Consider the following 23,000-nt stretch of genomic DNA (forward strand, 5'->3'; position numbering starts at 1 on the left):
GATGACATTCAGCTATCTAGAATCATTAATGACTTCTCCAAAATCTGAGGCAGTGGAGTCTTTTAGTTTATCCATGAAAAAGTTGACCTGCAGCTTGCATTCACAGTAAAAATTAGACAGCAACTATTGCTTTCCATTTGAAACTGGTTTAGCTCCTCACCAATTAGTTAGATTATATTTACAATGGTACACCAATTAACTACTTAGGAAATCACTCTGTTCAGATAAATGATTAACTTGTATTTCCAATATTAGGACAGTGCTTATAATAGTCTGGCAACACAGGAACTGAGTGTTCAAACCCCACCAAGGCAAGTTGTGAAAGTGAATTCAATAAATCTACTAATTTGTAGGCTAGCATCAGAAAAATAACAATGAAAGCTGCCGAATTGCCATATAAATCCAACTGGTTTATTAATGTCCTTCAGAGAAGGGAAACTGCCACCCCGACCAGTCGAGCCTATATGAGACTCCACTCTCACACAACATGATTAACTCTTAAATCCCTCAGGGCAACTAGGGATGAGCAATATATATAGGCTTGCCAGCATAGTCCACACCACAAGAACACATTTAGGAAATTGCACTGTATTAAATATTAAACATGAAGACAACTGTGCAAATGATGAAATATATTAAAAGTATTGCATATGGCGCGCATTTCGGAATATAGCAACAGGAGTAGGCCATTTAGCCCCTCGAGCATGTTCCATTATTCAATTAGATCATGGTGATCTGAAACTCAACTCAATTTCCTACAAAATGCTAGCAATTATTTCGAAATCTCCTGTGTTCCAAGTAGAAATCTGGCTCTGATGTGAAATGTCTGCAAAGTTAGGAATAATAGCTAATAAACAAGTTAGACAATGTTGGCTGTTCAGTTTACTCAGCTCTATCTAGTCAAAAAGGCATCATTTATATTGTTCACTAGGGTAATGCAACCTTATTTTGATGTAATTAGGACAACTCAAATTTAAATCCCATCAAGAATAAAATTCTTCAAAATCTGAACCATCATTCAATTTCCTCCTACCTTCCATTTATATTATGACCTCTAAGCTTTTATCCAACAGATCTTTCCAATCTATACCTACCAAATTTCATAATTTCCCTCTTCATAACTTCATTTTTGCTGATCTTACATTTTCCCATTTCTTTTTATGCTCTCTTTTTTCAAGCACTTTATCCTCCCTCAACAACTAAAAAGGAAGGCCATATAGTTTCTAATAAACAAAGAAATCAACTGGAGTGCTAAAACCTCCCTCTCCCCCTCAAGAGTTTAATGATCTGTGCAGAGAATTAAACCGCACCTGGGCTATGGTTAAAATCCATCCACAAAACACAATGACTTCCTAGTAAAGGATCTGTTGCACATTTTACGGTGCAGAAAATGTATGGATTTGATCAGCAATTTTAACACTTAAAATACCAGTCAAGGATTTTGTTGTATTTTGGTTTGCACTCCTTGATTCACACACTCCAGCTTCATCCGAATACTTCTGTACCTTCAGTTAAAAAAATTAAAATATAAAAACAAGAAGAAGCACAGAGTTACATAATAGATCCTTGTATTACAAGGTCTAGACAATTATGGTATGGACCTCAGAAATTATACTGCGCTTCTCAACCAGGCAAGACTTTAAAGAGAAAATCAAATTGTAAACATATATAATTTAGTTAGAACTTTGTGTTATAATGCAACCCAATGCACTTATTTTCTCTTCAGAAAGGGTCAGACATGGAAATAGATTAAAACCTACAATGAAGAACTAACTGACAGCAGTGAATTTTTATTGGTATATTTGCCATACATGGGATGGTGCCATAACATTTTTTAAAAACATTTAATTATGGCATCGCAATAGCGACCACAAAATAAATTTGGATTCTCAATTAGTTGAAAAACTCATCCCAATTGTTATCTGTACTTAGCCTTTCTCTAAAGTACCAGGACGGTGCAAACCTCCTTTCTAAACAGTTTGGCTGGACATTCAAAGCAGAAAAGCTGCTCATCTCCAACATCTTCCAGTTCTGATGAAAGATCATCAACCTGAAACGGTAACTCTCTCTCTCGCCACAGATGCTGCCTGACCTGCTGAGTATTTCCGGCATTTTCTGCTTTTATTTCAGCTTTCCAGATCTGCTTTTATTCAAATCTCATCTCATTTTTGCATTATGCAACAATCCTTACCTCCAGAAATTACAACTCAATCAGAATCGCATGTTCACTCCAACCATTCTTGCCCTTGCCAAGCTTCACTGGTTCCCTACAATGTAAACATTTATTTTAAGATCTTCTCTTTGATTTCACTCCAGCAATCTCCTCCATTCATACATCCCTGCAATTATTCTGCCACCTCTCCAAAAAACAGTAATTGCTGGTTGTCCGTGCACTTTGCTGCGCTGTCGGTGGCTGCTCTTTTATCCACCCTGACCCTGCCTTTGGAATTCCCTTCACCTTGCCACTTCCCTCCCCATTTTCAAAAGTCTCCCAAAATTGTTCTCAACCATGCTTCCAACCCCTCCAAATTTTCCATTCTCCCTCATGCCCTGCTGTTCAGCGTCCATTGTTTATCTCCACCTGTAAAACCTCGAGATGTCTCTGCATACACAAGTGCTACCAAAAGTCAAGTTTTTGCAACAATTAAAAATAGTATACAAAAAGCATATTTTATCAGTCTCAACAAGGCTGATGAGGTGGAGGAAAAGGAAAATATACCTTGTGGCGGAGCCACTAAGGGACTCAGACCAACTGTATATAATTCCCTTTAACAATATGTTAGCTACAGCCGGAGTCTGTATCTTTGTTTTTACTGTTTGCATGTACAGAACGCGGTCCCTTTAAGAGCGCGGGCAAACGTGATGACGTCACGTCGTTCATCACGTGATCCCCCACCGGCGGGAAAAACGTGATGACGTCATGACGCCAACCACGGGACCGCCCTAGCAGTCCTCGTGGAGCCTCCGAACTGACTAGACCTGTATACGTAGTTCTCTTGCATTTTGTTGTTAAACTATGTTAGTTTTTCATTAAACATCATTTGTTTGATCGCCTGAGTCGACCTCAGTCTCTTGATAGGAACTGTTGTGTCCGTGTATAACAAGACACAGACTGCAGGAGAAACGGTACAACAGGTGTTTACTAAACGTGGCTCACACTGGCACTGCCTGTGCAGATTACTACTCAGCGCTATATACAGGTGTGGTCACTGCCGGTACTACAGTATACATGAGCTGTAAAAAGTAGTTCCCCCCTTAAAAAGGTATATACATTACAATTCCTCCCCTTTTAGATTAACAGTACCATAACACTCGTTTAACAATTAAATATCAAACTAATTACAATTAACACTTTTAACATGCAACATTAGCTGAAAATAGTCTATTTATATATTCAGTCTTTGGGGAGGCTTCCTGATCCTTTCTGGATAGCGCCTTTCCCGAGTGTCTTGCTCTTGGTGCGGAGGCGATTCTGGCCCCCTGTCGTCGGTTGGTTCATCAGCTTCCGATGCTACTGTTTCTGGGGTAGATGCGAACTGTACGTCGGGTTCATCACCAGGTACGTATGGGCGAGGCATGGGGTTGACTTGTTCCTGTGACTCTAGGATCTGGTCAGCATGGCGTCTCACGATGCTCTCCCCAACGTCCACTGTGTATATTAGCGGGCCCTGCCGTGTGCATATCGTTCCTGGCTGCCATTTTTCTGTTCGGTAGTCGTGGGCCAAGACTGGTTGCCCTACATTGAAGCTCCTTGTTGGCTTCTCATGGATGTGCTGGAATTGCTTACTCTCAACATCTCTTCGTACGTTTGGTCTGAGCAAATCCAGGCGAGATCTTAACCTTCGGTTAAAGAACATCATGGCTGGGGCCTGGTTGGTGACTGCATGTGTCGCATTCCGGTAGGCGAACAGGAAATTGTCCACCTTGTGCTGCAGCGGAATGTCGTCATTGTACATAGCCTTTATTGCCTTCTTAAAGGTTTGTACGAGCCTCTCAGCAAATCCATTTGTGGCTGGATGATACGGGGCGGATGTGTAATGCCTTACCCCATTCTTTTTCAAGAACCTCCGGAACGCTTCGGACACAAACTGTGGTCCGTTGTTGGAGCAAATCTGTTCTGGCAAGCCATTCCTGGCAAAAATGGTCCGTAGGACTGCAATAGTTTTCTCCGTGGTGGTGGAGGACATTTTGATGACCTCAGGCCATTTCGAGTGCGCATCCACGGCTATTAAAAACATTGAGTCCATGAATGGACCAGCAAAATCAATATGCACCCGTTGCCATGGAGATGAGGGCCACTCCCATGGGTGTAGAGGGGCCTGTGGTGGTGCATTTTGGACTTTCTGGCATCCTGAGCAGCTCTTGGTCAGGTCCTCGATTTGTTTATCGATTCCCGGCCACCACACATAAGCCCTGGCAAGGCTTTTCATTTTTACCCCTCCCAGATGACCCTCATGAAGCTCATTGAGCACTCTATCCCTTAACTTGGGTGGAATTACCACTCGGGATCCACACATCAAGGTCCCCCGGCACACTGACAGCTGTTCTCTCCTTGTCGAGAATGCTGGCAACAGTGAGTCGCCATGTGCTGGCCATCCCTTCACCGTCAAATCATATACCCGAGACAGTGTCGGGTCATTTCGGGTTTCCTTTTCGATACAAGCGTTAGTTACCGGTAGGTATTCAACTATAGTCGAATGGAATATTTTGACAGGATCCACTGCTGGTGCTTCCTCCGCAGTAGGCAGTGGCAGGCGTGATAGCCCATCAGCATTTCCATGCTGTTTTGTGCCCTTATATTCAATCTCATAGTGGTGCGCCCCTAGAAAAAGTGACCATCTTTGTAGTCGTTGCACAGTCATCACCGGAACGCCCTTCTTTGCATTAAAAATGGAGACAAGAGGCTGGTGATCAGTCAGCAAGGTGAATTTCTGCCCGTGCAGATAGTGATTGAGCTTTTTCACTCCCCACACTAGGCGGAGGGCCTCCCTGTCAATCTGGGCGTAGTTACGCTCGGCTGAGGTTAGTGATCGTGACGCAAAGGCTATTGGCCTCTCTGAGCCGTCCGAGAATTTGTGCGACAGCACCGCTCCAATGCCGTAGGGTGACGCATCACATGCCAACCGAATTGGTAATGCTGGGTTGTAATGGACCAATACCTCTTTCGATGTGATTAGTGTTTTGCTCTGCTGGAAAGCTCGTCTACATTCGTCACTCCACTTCCATGGCACCCCAGTTTGCAGTAGGGTGTTCAGTGGGTGTAGTATTATAGACAAATTTGGCAAGAACTTATGGTAGTAGTTTACCAGCCCGAGGAACGACCTCAGTTGTGACACATTTTCCGGTGCTGGAGCCTTGACTACTGCCTCAATCTTCTCTGGGGACTTATGTAACCCCTCTTTATCGATAACGTGGCCACAATACGAGATCTGTTTTCTAAAAAACTCGCATTTGGGGCGGTTAGCTCGGAGCCCATATTCCTGCAATCTAGTGAGCACCTGCTCCAGGTTGGCAAGGTGATCACTGTCATTTTCGCCCGTGACCAGGATGTCGTCCAAATAACACTGGGTCCCTGGGATCCCTTGCAGGACTTGTTCCATTGCCCTCTGCTAAATAGCCGGAGCTGATGCTACCCCGAATACCAGCCGGTTGTATTGGTAGAGACCTTTATGGGTGTTGATTGTGAGGTATTTTTTTGATGCTTCTTCTACCTCCATTTGCAGGTACGCCTGGGCCAGATCAATCTTAGGGAAGTGTTTCCCTCCAGATAGCGAGGCGAAAATATCTTCAATCCACGGAAGTGGATATTGTACGGTGTGAAGGACCGGGTTCACTGTTACCTTAAAGTCCCCACAGATGCGAACCTTCCTTGGTTCCCCAGGCGTGCTGCTCAACGACTTTTTCATCACAGGGACGATGGGTGTAGCCCACTCGCTCCAGTCTACCTTGGACAGTACACCTGAACGTTCCAGACTCTCCAGCTCTGCTTCGACGGCTGGGCGGATCGCATAAGGTACCGGTCTGGCCTTAAAAAATTTTGGGCTTGCGTTTTCTTCAATTTTAATCGTCGCTGTCATGCCTTTTAGTGTTCCGAGTCCTTGCTGGAACACTTCTTTCGCGTCAGTTAGGATCTTTGACAGTCGCCCAGGTGTGACGTCGTCATCCTTTTTCTCAGCCACAGTCAGTGCCTGTATGGAATGCCAATCCAGTTGTATTTTCCGGATCCATTCACGTCCCAGTAATGGTGGTCCTCCATCTTGCAATACATACAGGTCTAGTTTTGGTGTTTCCTTACCGTTACATATAACGGTCACCGTTATTTTTCCTTTGGGGCAGACTTTTTGCCCCGTGTATGTCTTCAAAATAATTTGTGTCTCTCTCAAGGTATGTGTGAGAATAGCCGCTCGTCGTCCCGTCGGTTTATGACTGTTAGAGCTGATCCTGTGTCCAATTCCATCTTTACCTGGACTCCTGCTATCTTGAGAGTGACCCAAATGGTTCGGTGATCCTCCGTTGTGATCACATTATGTAGTTTCAGACAACTCAGTTCCCTGCTTTCGGAGTCGTTATCTCACTCTTTTGTTCGTCTGAACTATTCTCCGTCATCTTATGTACCTTCTTGTACTTTCCTTTGGTAGGTTTCTTATTGCTGGTTTTCTTTCCTGACCTGCAGACTCGTGCTTTGTGTCCTACTTTTCCACACTGTCTGCACACTTTGTCTTTGAACCAGCAATCATTCTCATCGTGTGTTGTTCTGCCGCAGCGATAGCACTTCTCTGTTCCATATGACATTTCGTTTGTGCCATATTCTTGCGGTCTCTGTTGTACCTCTGCAGCGCCCCGTGCTGCTGCTTCATATGATACCGCAATGCTGAAAGCCTTTTCCAGCGTAAGGTCCTTTTCAGATAAAAGCCGTTTCTGGGTTCCTTCACTTTGAAGCCCACACACAAACTTGTCCCTTAAGGTATCTGCCAGTCCCGCTCCAAACTGGCAGTGTTTCGATAATTTGCGCAGTTCTGTTAAATAATCAGCATTGCTTTCATCCTTATGCTGGTTCCGTTTGTGAAACTGGAATCTTTCTGCTATCAGCAGCGGTGTGGGGTTTAAATGTCCCTGTAGTATCGTTACTATGTCTTCAAAACTCTTTTCCATTGGCTTCGTTGGGGTTACTAGATTTCGTAATAAACCATACGTCTTTGCACCCATTAAATTTAACAATACCGACGCTTTCTTGTCATCTGACACCTCATTTGCCTTGCAGTACACCTCTATTCGTTCGACATATGTACTCCAATCTTCGATTTCATTGTCAAATGCGGTGATACTGCCACTCTTCGGCATTTTGGGTGTGGTTTAAAATGGCGTCTCCCAATGGCTTAAAATGGCGTCTCCCGCGCTTTCCTTCCTCCCCCGCTGCTGCCAACGCCGCTCCCGGTGGTTCTCGTGGCAATGGCGGCGCCCTGTACGTTTCGCGCGCTTCTCCTGCGCTGCTGCCAACGCCGCTCTCGGCGGTCCTCGTGGCAATGGTGGCGCCTCGCGGGTTTCTGCGCGTCTCTCTCTCCCTCTCTTCGACGCTGCTCGGCCCCTGAACACCGGCTGCGCCCTGTCCCCTCTCTCCCTCGTCGACGCTGCTCGGCCCCTTGCTGTGCCGCTCGGTCGGGCTCTAGCCCGCCGCTGTCCGGGAAGGGTCTGCGCACTACCTGTTGCCAGCCCGTTTCGCTGGACCACCTCGACTGGAAAGCCAAGCCTGGCTCTCGACAGCCTCCCCCGCAATTCTCGAGTCTCTGCTGGATGACTGGGCGGTTGCCCGTGGTCGACGCCAGAGTCTCTGGCCTTGACCTCCAATCCACTGATCTCCAGGAACGAATCCCCGGGAGGTGATGCAGAGTTGCAGGTCGGTTCGAACTTGCCTTGTCGCCAATGTTGTGTCCGTGTACAATAAGACACAGACTGCAGGTGAAACGGTACAACAGGTGTTTACTAAACGTGGCTCACACTGGAACTGCCTGGACAGATTACTACTCAGTGCTATATACAGGTGTGGTCACTGCCGGTACTACAGTATACATGAGCTGTAAAAAGTAGTTCCCCCCTTAAAAGGTATATACATTACAGGAACTAGACATTCCTACAACCTCTTAATAATATTAATTAGGTGAACATCACTATTATCAAAGTGGGCAGGACCAAATCAAAATATGCATGTCTAAAGGGACACATTTTGCAACTGAATGCTAAAAATTAAACACCAGGAAACCATACTATATTAACACAAATGAAAAATTACTGAGCAGGCCATAACAGCCCTGAGACCATTTATTATTCTGGTTTTATCACTAGGATATGTTCTTTAAGACATGAGGCTCTGTCCAACAATATAGTCCCATAAAAGAAAATCAGTCGCAAGTCAAATTAAGAGATAGTGCCCCAAATAGTTGAACAAAGGCACTGTTGTAGTATAGCAATTTATGAACACGTCATAACATGATTTTACAATGTGCTGTAGAAATTTCTACTGCTGACATTCAAGAGTGTAATATACATTTGATCAATAACCCATTATGGCCAAAATACTGTTAAAGCTGTGGTTACAGTCTTAGATGCTTGCATATGCTCAGCTGGATGTAGCTTACAGCTAGTTCATGTATACATCCATACTGCTATGAAAGTAAATAGTTTGGAAACTAGGAAAAGTCCAGTTTGTCATCTATCAGTACTGCAATCCACCAGGTTGTTTCACAATTTCATTTCTGGTTCATTTCAAAAAAATCTTTCAAAGTTACATTGTATCCATGATTTCCTCAGAAGGCAAAGTCCCAATCTCAGCTCTATGCCCTCCAGGAAGTGATCACCAGATGCCAGCTATTTCTGAGTGTCTGTACAAGCACTCCCAAGTCAGGTATATCACTGGTCAGTTTAAGAGGAAATCATCTCCTTCCAAAAATGTACCTTAAAAGGTGGTTTAAAAAAATTATTTTTGTAGCAGCGTTCATTTATAGGTCTCCTCCAGGAATCTCCTCTTGCAGGTCAAGTTAGGTGACATCAACAAGATAACGAGCTAGAACTGTATAACCTACTGTACTACCTGCATGTATAACCTAAAGAAAACACCTCAGAGCTTTCAGACAGTCATAAGGAAAACAGTCATCAAGCCAGGAAAGGAGAGATTCGACTGAGTGAGTGAAAGCTTAATCGAAGATGGATTTTGAGGTAGCTTCCAAAAAAGGTGGAGACACACAAAGGAGGTTTAGGTAGAGAGTCCTAGAGGCAACAGAAGGCTCTGCTACCAATCATGAGATGGGGTGAGGATCCACAGAGGCATGGAGCGCTTGGGCGGGAATTATAGGATCGGAAGAGATTGCAGAGATAGTTTGGGACAACATCACACAGATTTACAGGTCAACAAAGATTTGAAATTTAGTACTTTGATGAATAGGGTGCCAGATTAGGTCAGCAAGGATTAGAGTAATGGATGAGCAGGACTTTGCGTGGAACAAGATATGTGTGGCAGAGCTTTGGACAAGTTGGAGTTTATGAAAGGAGGAAGATGGGAGGCCAGTAAGGACAGAGTGTTGGGAGTAGTCATCTGGAAATTACAAAGGCATCTATAAGGGCCTGAGCAGCAGAAGGGAGGGGCTGAGGTAAGGGTGGAGGCGGGCAATGTTGCAGAGATGAACGTAAGCTGCCTTGGTGATGGATAGGATGTGGAGTCTAAAACAGGTGGCGGTCGAAAAGTACTTCAAGATAACAAATGGTCAGGTTCAGCCCAAGAGGGTGGCTGGTGAGAAGGACAGAGGCAATGGCAAGCAAACAAAGTTTCTGGCAGGGGTTGAAGATGATGGCTTTGATCTTCCTGATGCTGAACTCGAGGATGTTGTGACGAATTCAGGACTGGATGTTGGAAAAGCAGCCCGACACCACAACGGCAGATGATAGATGAAGAGAAATGGTGAAAATGTAGAGCTGAGTATTAGTGTACATTTTAAAGCTAATTCTGTGCAAGTGGATATTGCTATGGGGTTGATAAGGAAGATGAGGTGGACTCCAGAAGTGATTGTGCAAGGCACATAAGAGAAATCATTGCTGGAGAGGCACTGGAATAGGTAGGACTGGAACCATTCAAGGATAGTGCCAACGATACAGATGACAGAATGGCACTGGAGGAGAATAGCACGGCCAACCTTACCAAATGCTGTAGAAAAATCTCAGATGATGAGGAACAATGCATCACCACACAAAGGATGCCATTTGTGATTTTTTTTCTCAGGTCATTTTGGTAATAAAAGCGGAAGCTAAACTAGAGGGATTCAAACAGAAAAATTCAGAAGGGATGGTCACTGAGCTGGTAAGCAACGACTAGATTGAAGACCTCAGAATGGAAAGAGTGGGTAGAGATGGAGGCAGTAGTTGGAGAGAAGCAATAGTTTGAAAGTGGGTTTTCTGAGGAACGCAGTGTTATGATAGCTGTTTTGAAGGGATGATGGCTTTATAAAGAACTATTATTGATGTTAGCTGCCACTGTGGCCAGAAGGGGAGTTGTGAGGAGGGGATCAAAGCAGGATTTGAGTCTATTTGATGATATGAGCTCAGAGGATGGGAAAATAGGTGAGAAACTACAAAAACAATGGGAAACTGGGGGGGGGGGGTATCTGCAGGTGAAAGGAAGGAGAAGTAGCAACAGAGTTAACAGATGGTTTCAATCTTGGGAGATGAAAAAATCCATCAGCTCCTTACATTTGGCGTTTGAGATGAAGGGGAGGTATTCAATAAGGAGGCGGCGATAGAAAAAAGAAGCCTGACGTTATCCTACCTTCCAAGATGACCATGGAGTAATAGATTGTTCTGGCTGAGGAAGAGCGAGGCATAGTAATGCTTGCAATGTTCATGGGAGATCTGGTAATGGATGGCTAAGCCGGTTTTGTGCCAGAAGTTTGCATCCGTCATAGTTAAAAGGAGCGAAAATGTGGGCTATACCAGTGGGAACGACGTGGGTGGGACTCATTTGCTGGGAACATGGGTGTTGAAAACAGAGGTGAAGAAATAATTAAACAGGTCAACAGCAACAGGAGTGTCACGACAGGTCAAAAGCAAGGAAGTTAGGAAATTTGTAATCAGGTTTGAGGGCACGCTGGAGGAGAGCAATATTTGATGATGACTTGGAAAGGGGAAAATTAATCATCCACCTAGACTGGTCTATGGCCAACAAAGGAAGATTCCCTTCTCTAGGGCTGAAGTATTGAAAAGGGTTTCCTACTTCGGCAGTCATTATCTCATTCTATGTAGAAGCTCTGAACAGCATCTCAAACAAATGTTGTTTTTGTTGGCATGAAGTGACTTTATGGTTAAGTAATTATCAGGGATAGTACTTACCTGTAGAGAGTTACTCACTCGTTTAGCCTCAGAAGACTCCTTCCAGCTGCATCAGCATGATATTATCTGTCTACCCAAGTGATCTAGCCACGAAATCCCACTAATTAAGTAGCTATGTGGGTAAAGTTACAGACAGTTTTGTACTTCGCTTTTGCATGCACTTGGAACTGGAGAAAAATAACCCAAACTAATTCCACTTAGAAGCTTACATTCAGCAGGATGAGCTAAGTTTAACCCCATAGTTTGGGACAGATTTGAACCAAGCTCCCAAAGATGATACAAATGCATGATACACATTTTGCCACACAGTCCTGCAGATTTTTTTTTGTTGCATTATTTTGGACTGTTGGCCAAATAAGCACAACGCAGTACAACTTTAAAATGGTTGCCACAGCAAGATACCTCAGTTGCAGCACCTGCATTTATTCAGCATGGAAGAGACTTCATTACCTCTTGAGCTCTGATGCTTAAATATATATCAGAATGCAATATGTGGAAAAAGTACACTCCGAGCTCGGTGTACAGTAGGGCAATTGTCATGTTACTGGACTAGTAATAGAGATCTGAAATAATAATCCATGGCAATGGAGAATTTAAACTAATTTTTTTTTAAATCTGAAATCCATCAATAAAGGTAACCGCAAAGCTGTTGGATTGTTGTAATAACCCAACTGGTTCACTAATGTCCTTTAGGGAAGGTAATCTACTGCCTTTACCCAGTCTGGCCTATGACTCCAATCCCACATCAATATGATTGACTCTTAACTGTCCTCTGAAGTGGTCTAGCAAGCCACTAAGTTGCATCAAACTGCTACAAAGAATTGCAGAGGTTCAAGAACGTGGCCCACCACTACATTCTCGAAGCAACTAGGGATGGGCAATAAAAGCCAGCCTTGCTGGCGATGGCAACATCCTGAGAATGAATTAAACACAAGTCTTCATATTTAATCCATTTTCCAAGGAGACAAAAAATGGTACTCACTGTTCTCTCCTGGGCATGGCATGCCTGGCTTTTCAGGAATGCTGGGAAAAACTAGGTAAATGAGAAAAAAGACAAAGTTTTTTTTTTAAATGAGCATAAAAAAACAAACTAGTGTATTTTGTTAAAATAAAGCTATAGTATCCTTTCTCCACTTCGATTTGCCCATAATTGGATGCCTGTCCTCACATAACAGATAATTACGTTTGCAAGATTCTCGCTCTGGGACCATATTACAGGCCGTACTGAAATCCATAATAATGGATTGATTTTATAGCTGTAATCAATTTGTGAATTTATAACGTGCATAGAGCACACAGTGTACACCAAGTAAAACTGAAATCTGCTCTTGTATCTTTGCGTCAGCTCCAATAATACCTGCATGCTGTCAACAGTATACCACAAAAAACATTTAAGAGCTGTTGACAAATGCAATGGTGATGGAGAAGATATGTATTTGTCTGGAACCTTAAATGGGTAAAGCATCTGTATAAAAAGGGTACATCTCCGTGAAAGCAATGCATGTTTCCAAGTAAAAATTGAAAATACTGCAGGTGCTAAGTCAAACAAAAACAACAATGGTGGACATACACAGCAACTCAGGTCAGTATCTGTTGAAAACAGAGACAAAGTTAACATTTTGGCTACAGATCCTTCTTCAGAAATGAAACAATAAGTTAGACAGGAAAGATGTGATTGTAAATTTCCTCGGTACCCTTTCTAATGCAAAGATGTTGCCAGGATTGGAGAATTTTAGCTATGAGGAACGATTGAATAGGCTGGGATTATTTTCTTTGGAACAGAGGAAAGACTTAATTGAGGTGTATAAAATTATGAGGAGCCTAGATAGAGTGGATAGGAAAGACCTATTTCCCTCATAACCTGGGGGCATAGATTTAAAGTAATTGGTAGAAGAATTGGAGGAGAGTTGAGCAGAACTTTTTTCCCCCCACAGAGGGTGGTGGGGATCTGGAACTCGCTGCCTGAAAGGGTGGTGGAGCTAGAAACCTTCATCGCATTTACAAAGTACAGGAAACCTTTTTTTATCCGGCACGGACGGGACCAACATGGTGCCGGTTCATCAAAAATTCCGGATAACCGAACGCTATAGTAAAAGATAGGGAGAGCTGAGAGCTCCGTATAAAGCAACAAACCCTGTTGCTTAGCAACAACTGTAGAACAATGAACACAAGTTTCAAGTGTCTCTGTAGCTTAGCAACAGCTGCAGCCACACCCTTGCACAGCACAGATGGAAGAAGGCAAATATCAATATGAAGTAAAACCTACTCCTGAATTTTGCCAGTTAACCGAGATTTCCGGTTATTTAGGTGCCGGTAAATCGAAAGTTTCCTGTACTTGGATATGCACTTGAAGTGCTGTAACCTACAAGGCTACGGACGAAGAGCTGGAAAGTGGGATTAGGCTGGATAGCTCATTTTCGGCCGGCACGGACACAATGGGCCGAATGGCCTCCTTCTGTGCCATAAATTTCAATGAATATAATCAGAAGAGAGGCAGGAGGAAAATCCATATGTATTAGTATACCTTTCCATCTCTAATGCTTTGATCCTGAAGGTGAGTCCACACCCATAATGTTAATTTGTTTGTTCTTCTATAAATGTTGACTCATCTGTGCTTCTAGCATTTTTTTGTTTCAGTATATGTTTCCTGTATAACGCGCATAGCAGTATAAACTTCTTACACTGTGGCCACTGTATTTACTGGTCCATGTTTAACCCAAAATAATGTTCAGTTTACATTATAAAAACAATTACATGATCAGGAATATCAAACAAACTTTAAAGAAAAATACTAATTATTTAAAAAATATGGATTATGAAAAAAATTGACATTCCACAAATATAAAATTAGTTTTTCAGGGCCAGAGAGGTTGTTCAGCAGTAATTATGACTTAGTACACAGTTAAAACCCAGTTACACCTCACTGAACAAGGCTCAACTTTTTCAGGGGTTTTTAACAGCGCTGTTACAGCGGAAAAGGGGAAGTTCCCGTCAGTTCAGTCATTTCTCAGAGATTGCTATCTGCGGGGACTTCAACAGCGTGCCCTGTGGGGGAGCAAGGAATCACTGACGTCAACTTCTGGATTTGTGTGTTTAACTGCGCATGTGCAGATGCCAGAATTCGGTCAGTTTCACAGGGTAATAACGACAAACGCTGACAGATTCGCCATCATTACAACTGCAAAATCCGGGCCATTATATTGCAACCTATGGTGTTAAATCCTCCACTCATTACTTTGCTCACAAACAAATAATTAGAATTATTTTTTCAAATCATGTTACTTGAACAAAAATAGAATTTCAAAGTACAGCAATGGACAATGCAAGAATTATTTTGCCGCTTTCAGCACAGAACATTTTCTGTTAACGTCAGCCCAATATGGCTACAAAGCATATTTGAGCACTTCTACAACTTTTATTTTCAATGAGACACAAATCTGGATTAGTCTGGGATGCATGACAGACAGTAAAGGGTAGTTAAGGGTAATCCTAGCAATTCAGAAAATAGGGCTCTAAATTCATAGTAAATTAACAAATATTTTTGTCATGACAACTGCCACATTTAAAGAGCTGCTAATACATGGGAAGTGATGACTGACAATTTGTACAGAAAAAAAACAAATAATCCTGGACTTGTGTGCATAGAAAACAACTCATCCTGGGTCTCAGTCACTTGCCCTCAAGCCACAACCATAAGCGTCTCATTTGTTTCTAGCCATTTAGATTAGTGCCCTTATTATTCTACCAATTCTCTAAATATTTAAATTTAATCTCATTATTTTTCTACTTCTCATTCTTAACAATAAATTTGAACAAAACTATCTTAGGTTCTTATCCTTGTAATGAAGGGCACTGATATTGGTAATTACTGCAAATAAAGTCTCTCTGGTCCTAGACTTCAGTTTTTCTCCCTCGCCTTCCTGTGCTCACGTCTCTCCTCCCTTTTCCCTCTCTATTTCTTACAATTTTGTTTCTTAATCTCTTCCTCCCCTCACACACTATTCTTCTAGCTCCACTTATTTTTCACTTGCCCTGTTTCTCCTTCTTTTGCCCTGTTTCTCCTTCTTTTGCTTCATCATTTTCTGTTCACTCTACTTTCTACAATATTAGAGCTGTCATATGGGACCAAGGTGGGTCTCTCACTCATCCAGGGAGCAGGACTTCAAAAAGAACAAGGTTTCAAAAAACACATGGGAGCAGGGAATTGAAAAGTAGTTTTAGGCTAAATGTGGGTTTGGATTGTCCTGGGCAGTGGTTGTGCCAGACGTGAGGCAGCAAATAAACACATCTTTGTTTTCTTTATTCCCTTTAATAGCAGATCCTAAGCTTCCAAAGAGTGGGATTTCCAAACCTTGCATGAAAATTAATCTTTAAGAAATAATGATCTCTACAATATTGCTTTGACATCAGAGTCCAGAATATTAGAGGAATTTTTCAACAAAGTATATCCCTTTGAACTCCTGATGCTATTCCTAAGCATGTTAAACTGAGAGCAAGGATCAAAATGGATATCACATAGCTTTCTTTTAAAAAATTCATAAAGCAAAAGCTTTCAAAAATGTATTTAATTTAAATAGAATCGTGCAGCCATGTGCGAAAAGATGCCAGTTCTACCAAGCTTGTGAAAATGTTGCCTTATCCAATGACGTGTTTCAAATTGAAGCCCTTACCATCAACTCAGTAGGCATTGTTAAAAACGTATGACATTAAGTGAAATTGAGCCGAACACGAGTCAAAATTACACTCTCTCCACCCCTTCCCAATTTTCTACCCTCCTGTCCTTAAAATAATGATTCTTGCTAGGGTATGGATTCACAGCACTGGTAAGCCTCCAGGCCCTCCTACAAATAAATGAATGAACCTTGTCAGTACGTATCAGCAGGCTATTTTACCATGGCAGCATCATAATTGAGCCGCTCCTCTCCTCACCCAACATGATCACAGATGCACACTTTGATAGTGAACAAGAGCTGGAAACCTGAATGATTTCCCCCACCTCTCCCCTCTTACAGCTCAGGGTGTGGAGGCCAACTGAAGTATTCTTGGCCGAGATCAGCTAACACTGCACAAACCAGGGCTCAACCTTGAAATCTTCTAGCCTGAATGCCACAGTACATCAAGTAGTGCATTACCAACTAAGCCACAAGGGGAAGCTAAAAAGAAATTGTTCAGGCACTAGAACACTGTGAACCTAGAATTTATAGTATTTAAATGTTATTGAGCTAAAAACTGAAGTCAGTGCAAATTAGCTCTATAGAAATATAGAAAATTGGACAACATAGCAGTAATAGCCAGGTTAATGGAGCAGAACATTTATTGAAACAAGATTTCACCCATGGAACATCTTGCCTAGGCTGAAAAGTATCTCTGCATCTTCAAAATCCAAGCTGTTCCCAAAAAAACTCAAAGAAAGGATCTGTATGGTCTTTAAAAACCATCTGGGCCTTAAAATGTTTGTGCTTATAATGAATAAATATTAAATTACTAATGAAGAGCAGAGAGAATGACTGCCAAATTGATCTGGCTTGGTTTGTAAATTAATTTGTTACTGTTCAGTTATTAAAAAAGGTACAATCACCCAAATGATACCAAACACAAAATTTAATTTACTAATGATACACTTAACCAAAAACATTCTTTTAACTCAATTTGACCAGTTGAGGGAAAATATTCCTTAGAGTTGAAACAATTTCAGACTTACTAACTTCTCCTTCTCCTTATCTAAGACACTGTAACCTGGGACACAGTGAAACACAGCTACACTTGGCATCAGTCACTAATAGAGTGCAGATAAACCAGATTTACATCACATTTATTGTAGCACAACAAAATAATCCTGAACCAATCATCATGAATTAAAATCTCAGGAAGAGTAAAGTAATGAAACCTCAGAATATTTTTACTTTACTGGTAGGCCCCAATTCAGTCCATTTCTCTTCTCGAACCCCTTCCTTTTACCCAAAACTTTAGTCAAACCCTTGATGTCATACGATTCTATTAAATCGTTGGTCTCATAATAAAGCAGAATTAAACCCAAAAATCTATTAATTTATTACATAGCATTGCAGCTTTAATGCTCATTTAAAAAACATAATTAAATATTTTGATTTCAGGTCCAATTACCCCAGGCTGCTTGACTATCGCCGAGTGCTGGACCTGCCAGCAAAATCTGGTGTCAGGCAGTATCGAGGTCAGAGGAGGCCCAGGAAGTAATTTTTTTTAAATTTTTGATAGGTTGTAGAGCAGAAGCAGCAGAAGTGCTCTTCCGGGCCCCACAAGAAAACCTTGCCACCCCCCCTCTCCCCCACCGCGCCCACCCCCAACCCAATTGCGATTTAATAAATGGAAATGAGGCCATGGGGTTAAAATAGCCTCAGCCTCTCGCCAGGTACAGTTGTTCAAGCTCATCACTCAACAAGTTCCCCCTTACTGCACTCTCGCCACAGTTTAAATTGAGGATTTGATATTTTTGCTAAATGACCAGGCTGCATAAAGTTTAAATTATAGTTCAATGCCCATCTGTACTTATGATATTCAGGGCCACAGTTTTGCCCACTCACTTAATCAGTTTGTCCTTTCGTAACTTCCTGCTCTTATCTACACAACTTATTGGTCCTCCCAACTTAGTGTCATCTGCAAAACCTGGATATACAACTCTATTCCTTCAGTCAAGTCATTGCTTCTATATAATGAAAAGCTGAGGCCCAAGTACAGATCCCTGGGAATGCCACTTGTCAACATTCTGCCAATCAAAGTACATCTTGTAGGTTTTCGGAGGTCTTTAATCAATACTTTAATTAACAACTACTAACCATGAACAATGAGGCCCGATTCTCCATTCTGGTTGTACAGACGAAATGCTTCCTCCAGCTCCATATGGGATGAAACAGTGCATGGGTCCCCTATAAATAAGAACACAGAACCAAATCAGTGGGGCTACTGCCAGCTGAGAATGCAGCGACATTAGTTTGTCAGAGAAACATTTTCTTCACTACTGTAACAATCCAGGAAACCTACATCACACTTGAAATCTAAAAAGGGTTCTCCACGCGATGGATTTTTCAAGCCATCCTGGATTGAATTTTCCAACTACTGCCATTGGAGTAGAGAAGGCAAAGTGATTTAACAGGTTTTTAAAATTATGAAGGAGTTTGATGGGGTGAATAAGGAAAGGCCATTTCCTCTAATTCAGTATTGTCCAACAGAAATTACTGACTCACCACAGATGTGGCTGGGTGACACTGTTTCAACCGCATTAATTATAGTAGAAAACGCCTTACATACACAATACACGTAAATGTACTTCACGTGTATATTTACTTCAGAAACCAAGGAAGTAAAGCATTCACAAAAATCAAAAAACACTCGCACACTCTGCTTTTCATCTTACCAACACACAATGCAAACAGCATGGAAATATGACTATTGAGAGCACATGCCCAATGATGCTGTCCATTAATCATTTTTATTTACTAATCAAAAATGCAATTAGCCACATCTGGATTCCCAATTAACCACATGTGGCTAGCTGCTAATGTATTAGATAAAACTGCTCTAGATGTAGAGTCAGTAACGAGAGGTCAGGTATTTAAAATTGGTTGCTGAGAGAGTAAGGAGGTTGGAAGAAATTCCTTTACTCAGTTGTTGGGAGCACGGAATGTCTTGCCATAGTGAATAGTTGAGGCAGAGACCACTGAATCTTAGAAGAGAAGGAATAGTTAAACATCTGCAAGAGAGAACGGTATAGGGCTATGGGAAAAGAGCAGAGTAGTAGGACTAGTTTTCGATTGTTCGGACATAAAAGAAACGGCACAGATCTGATCAGGCGAATGGTCTCTTTCTGATCTGTAAAGATCTAGAGACTTCCATTTCAGATACATAAAGATGATGATCCATTTCAACACCATACGACATAGGAGCAGGAGCAGGCCGGTCAGCCCTTCAAGCCTGCTCCGCATCTCCCATATTTCCTTGGCACCATTTTCACTCAAACTAATGAAAATCCTTCATTGCATTTCAGTTATATCCCTACTTTTTTCCTTATTCTTGACTTTAGGACCTCCATAGTGAAGCTTAGTCAAACAGCAGAACCAAACAGCTGTTTCCTGTAAAGTTAACAATGTCTCATAAGAACATAAGAAATAGGAGCAGGTGGTCGGTCATTCTGCCCTTCGAGCCTGCTCTGCCATTCAATGAGATCATGGCTGATCTTCTGCCTCAACTCCATTCACCGGCCCTATCGCCATATCCCTTGATGCCCTTACTAGTCAGAAATCTATCGACTTCTATTTTGAATATACCCAATGACAGCCTCCACCGCCCTCTGGGGTAGAGAATGCTAAAGATTCACCACCCTCTGTGAAGAAATTTCTTATCAGTCCTGAATGGCCTACCCTTTATCCTGAGGCTGTGGCCCCTGGTTCTAGACTCCCCAGCCAAAGAAAACATTCTCCCAGCATCCACCCCATCAAGCCCTGTAATAATTTTGTATGCTTCAATGAGATCCTCTCTCGTTCTTCCGAATTCAAGAGAATACAGGCCTAGTTTACTCAATCGCTTCTCATATGACAGTGCCGCCATTCCAGGAATCAATCTTGTGAACCTTCGTTGCACTCCCTCTATGGCAAGTATATCCTTCCTTAGGTAAGGAGACCAAAATTGTACACAGTACTCCAGGTGTGGTCTCACCAAGGCCCTATATAATTGCAGTAAGACTTCTTTACTCCTGTACTCAAATCCTCTTGTAACAAAGGCCAGCATACCATTTGCCTTCCTAATGGCTTGCTGCACCTGCACATTCACTTAGTGACTCATGTACAAGGACACCCAGGTCCCTTTGAGCATCTGCATTCCCCAATCTTTCACCATTTAGGAAATACTGTGCCTTTCTGTTTTGTCTCGACTCTGCTTAGATATTCCTCCCAATTCCCTGCCTAAAATCAACAACAACAACTTGTATTTATATAGCGCCTTTAACATAGTAAAACGTCCCAAGGCGCTTCACAGGAGTGCTAAGACAAAAAAGTGACACCGAGCCACATAAGAAATTAGGGCAGATGACCAAAAGCTTGGTCAAAGAGGTAGGTTTTAAGGAGCATCTTAAAGAAAGAAAGAAAGGAAGAGAGAGGTAGAGGGGTATAGGGAGGGAGTTCCAGAGTTTAGGGACTAGGCAGCTGAAGGCATGGCCACCGATGGTTGAGCGATTATAATCAGGGATGCTCAAGAAGGCAGAATCAACTGTCCTTGCATGAAATCTGGTACAGTATATCGATGCGTCAAGTCACTGCAGTGCCCCAGACCCTAACCTCACCTCACCTACCCCCACCCCCCCCAATCTAACGTGCAAAATCCTGGGGGGGGGGGGGGAGAAAAGAGAGTGGGGGAGGGGAAAACAGCAGCATTATACCGAGCTGATGAGTATTTTCTGTAATCTGGCAGCTCGGAATTGGCCCTTAGTAGAATCGATTGCTGTACAATCATTTCATATTGGGTCTTCAATGCGTACAAATGTCAAATGCGGACAAGAATGTACGGCTGTAGTTTAAGTTTTATCCTGGTTCTGTTACTGTGTCATAATTTTTATCATTTTCTTTTCCCTTCATTATTCTGTGCCATGTAGCTTCTCCAGCCAAAGAAGATTAAAGGCCTGCTTCCAGGCCTCCAGTATTGCTGCTGTATTGTCAACTGCTGGAAAGTGCACAAGACTAATATCAGATTTCCTCTTCAATAGATTATTTATTTGTGTTCAGCATTCCTCTCAGTGGCACAGTTAAGATGAGAAGCCCATATCCTACGATTCAATAACATGTACATAGCAGGTACAATGCATCGGGCAGTCATACCACTTGAGTGAAGAATTAACACAAATTTTTCACAACTTCCATTAAAGCAACAATTAAAAGAAAAACTGCAAGGCTGGAAATCCAAAATAAAAACAAAATGTTGTAAAGGAACAGCACATCTCTTAAGCCTTGATCAAAACTGACAGCAGGAAAGGAGATTCTAGTTAGAGCACTGATTAAAACAAACAGAGGAGGGGAAAACAAATCAGTAGAGTGCAACAGCCAACTACTTTTACAATGGGGTAGCTAATGGATTTAGGAGCTGTGGTAAACCACTTTTATCGTTCACTATCGTTACACTATAGTTATCACTGTTGTATTGTTATCACTGTTCTCACTGTTGTCTATAGGCCGGACAGAGCAAGCCTGATCAAGGCCACCCGCCCCTTCGAGCGCCTGAGCATCGACTTTAAGGGGCCTCTACCGTCATCTGACCGCAATGTGTACTTCCTCAACATCGTTGATGAGTACTCCAGTTTCCCTTTTGCCTTCCCCTGCCCAGACATGACCAGTACCATGGTCATCAAGTGCCTGAACGACCTCTTCGCCTTGTTCGGGTTCCCGAACTATATACATAGTGCCCGGGGCTCCTCCTTCATGAGCGAGGAACTCCGTCAGTTCCTACTAGCGAGAGGTATTGCAGCAAGTAGGACCACCAGCTACAACCCCCGAGGGAACGGCCAGGTGGAAAGAGAGAACGCGATGGTATGGAAGGCCGTCCTCTTAGCCTTAAAGTCTAAGGGCCTCCCAACCTCCCGCTGGCAGGAAGTCCTCCCGACAGCGCTGCACTCCATCCGGTCACTACTTTGCACTGCCGTTAACGCCACCCCCCATGAACGAATGTTTGTTTTCCCCAGGAAGTCGACTACGGGAACCACTCTACCAACCTGGCTGACCTCTCCGGGGCCCGTCTTGCTGCGAAAGCACGTGAGGGCCCATAAAACGGACCCCCTGGTCGAGAGGGTGAACCTCCTGCACGCCAACCCCCAGTACGCCTACGTGGCTTACCCAGACGGGCGGGAGGACACTGTCTCCTTACGAGACCTCGCACCCTCGGGCACTCCGGAGACACCACCTTTACCCCCCCCCCACCACCCCCCCAATTCCAGCCCAGGTAGACGGCATGCCGGAACCCCACGAGCCTTCGCCGACCACGCAGACACCAGCATTAACACCGGATAATGCAGCACCGCCGCTGCGACGATCGGAGAGGCTTACGAGGCCTCCGGACAGACTGACATACCAGAACTGGTAGTACACTTCACCCCGCCAGACTCAAATCTAAACAAGGGGTGAATGTGGTAAACCACTTTTATCGTTCACTATCGTTACACTATAGTTATCACTGTTGTATTGTTATCACTGTTCTCACTGTTGTATCACTATACGAGGTCGCCTCTTGTCGCGCTGTTATACCTGGGCTGACCACCTCTGACTCCGCCCATGGCTCCACCTACCTGCCCAGGTATAAAGGTAGTCGACTGGCTGGTATTCCTCCTTGTTGGACCCGATCACCCACGAGGGTGGGCTCTGTTATTTAGTCAATAAAAACCTTTAGTTACGTTCCTAACTCATCGCTTTTTATTGGACGAATTGATAGGTATATCAGGAGCCCGCTATTAAATTTTGAAATGGAAGCAAGAGATGTAAAGTGCTGGACATTATACAAAAGTAGAAAGTTTGTAGAATGCTTTTTTTATACATAAAGCTACTCTGTCAGTGAAATTTCTTTGCTTTGGTCTCCAGCATAAAATGATCATTCCAGCATGGAATTCAATGGTGGTGTAT

General features: G+C 42.9%; 1 protein-coding gene across 2 annotated transcripts in view; it reads right to left on the reverse strand.

The window, feature by feature from the left end:
• Positions 1 to 23,000, reverse strand: part of prkcz (protein kinase C, zeta) — a 626,261-nt gene that overhangs the window by 548,146 nt on the left and 55,115 nt on the right. For both annotated transcript variants that reach the window (XM_085967266.1, XM_085967267.1), the window contains exons 3-4: positions 18,183 to 18,272; positions 12,353 to 12,403 (exon numbers count right to left, since the gene is read on the reverse strand). In XM_085967266.1, coding sequence (XP_085823392.1) covers positions 12,353 to 12,403; positions 18,183 to 18,272 — 141 coding nt within the window. The remainder of the gene's footprint in view (positions 1 to 12,352; positions 12,404 to 18,182; positions 18,273 to 23,000) is intronic.

This window comes from Somniosus microcephalus, chromosome 25 (genome assembly GCF_052327205.1).
Source record: "Somniosus microcephalus isolate GS21.2 chromosome 25, FLI_Smic_1.0, whole genome shotgun sequence".
Lineage (NCBI taxonomy): Eukaryota > Metazoa > Chordata > Chondrichthyes > Squaliformes > Somniosidae > Somniosus > Somniosus microcephalus.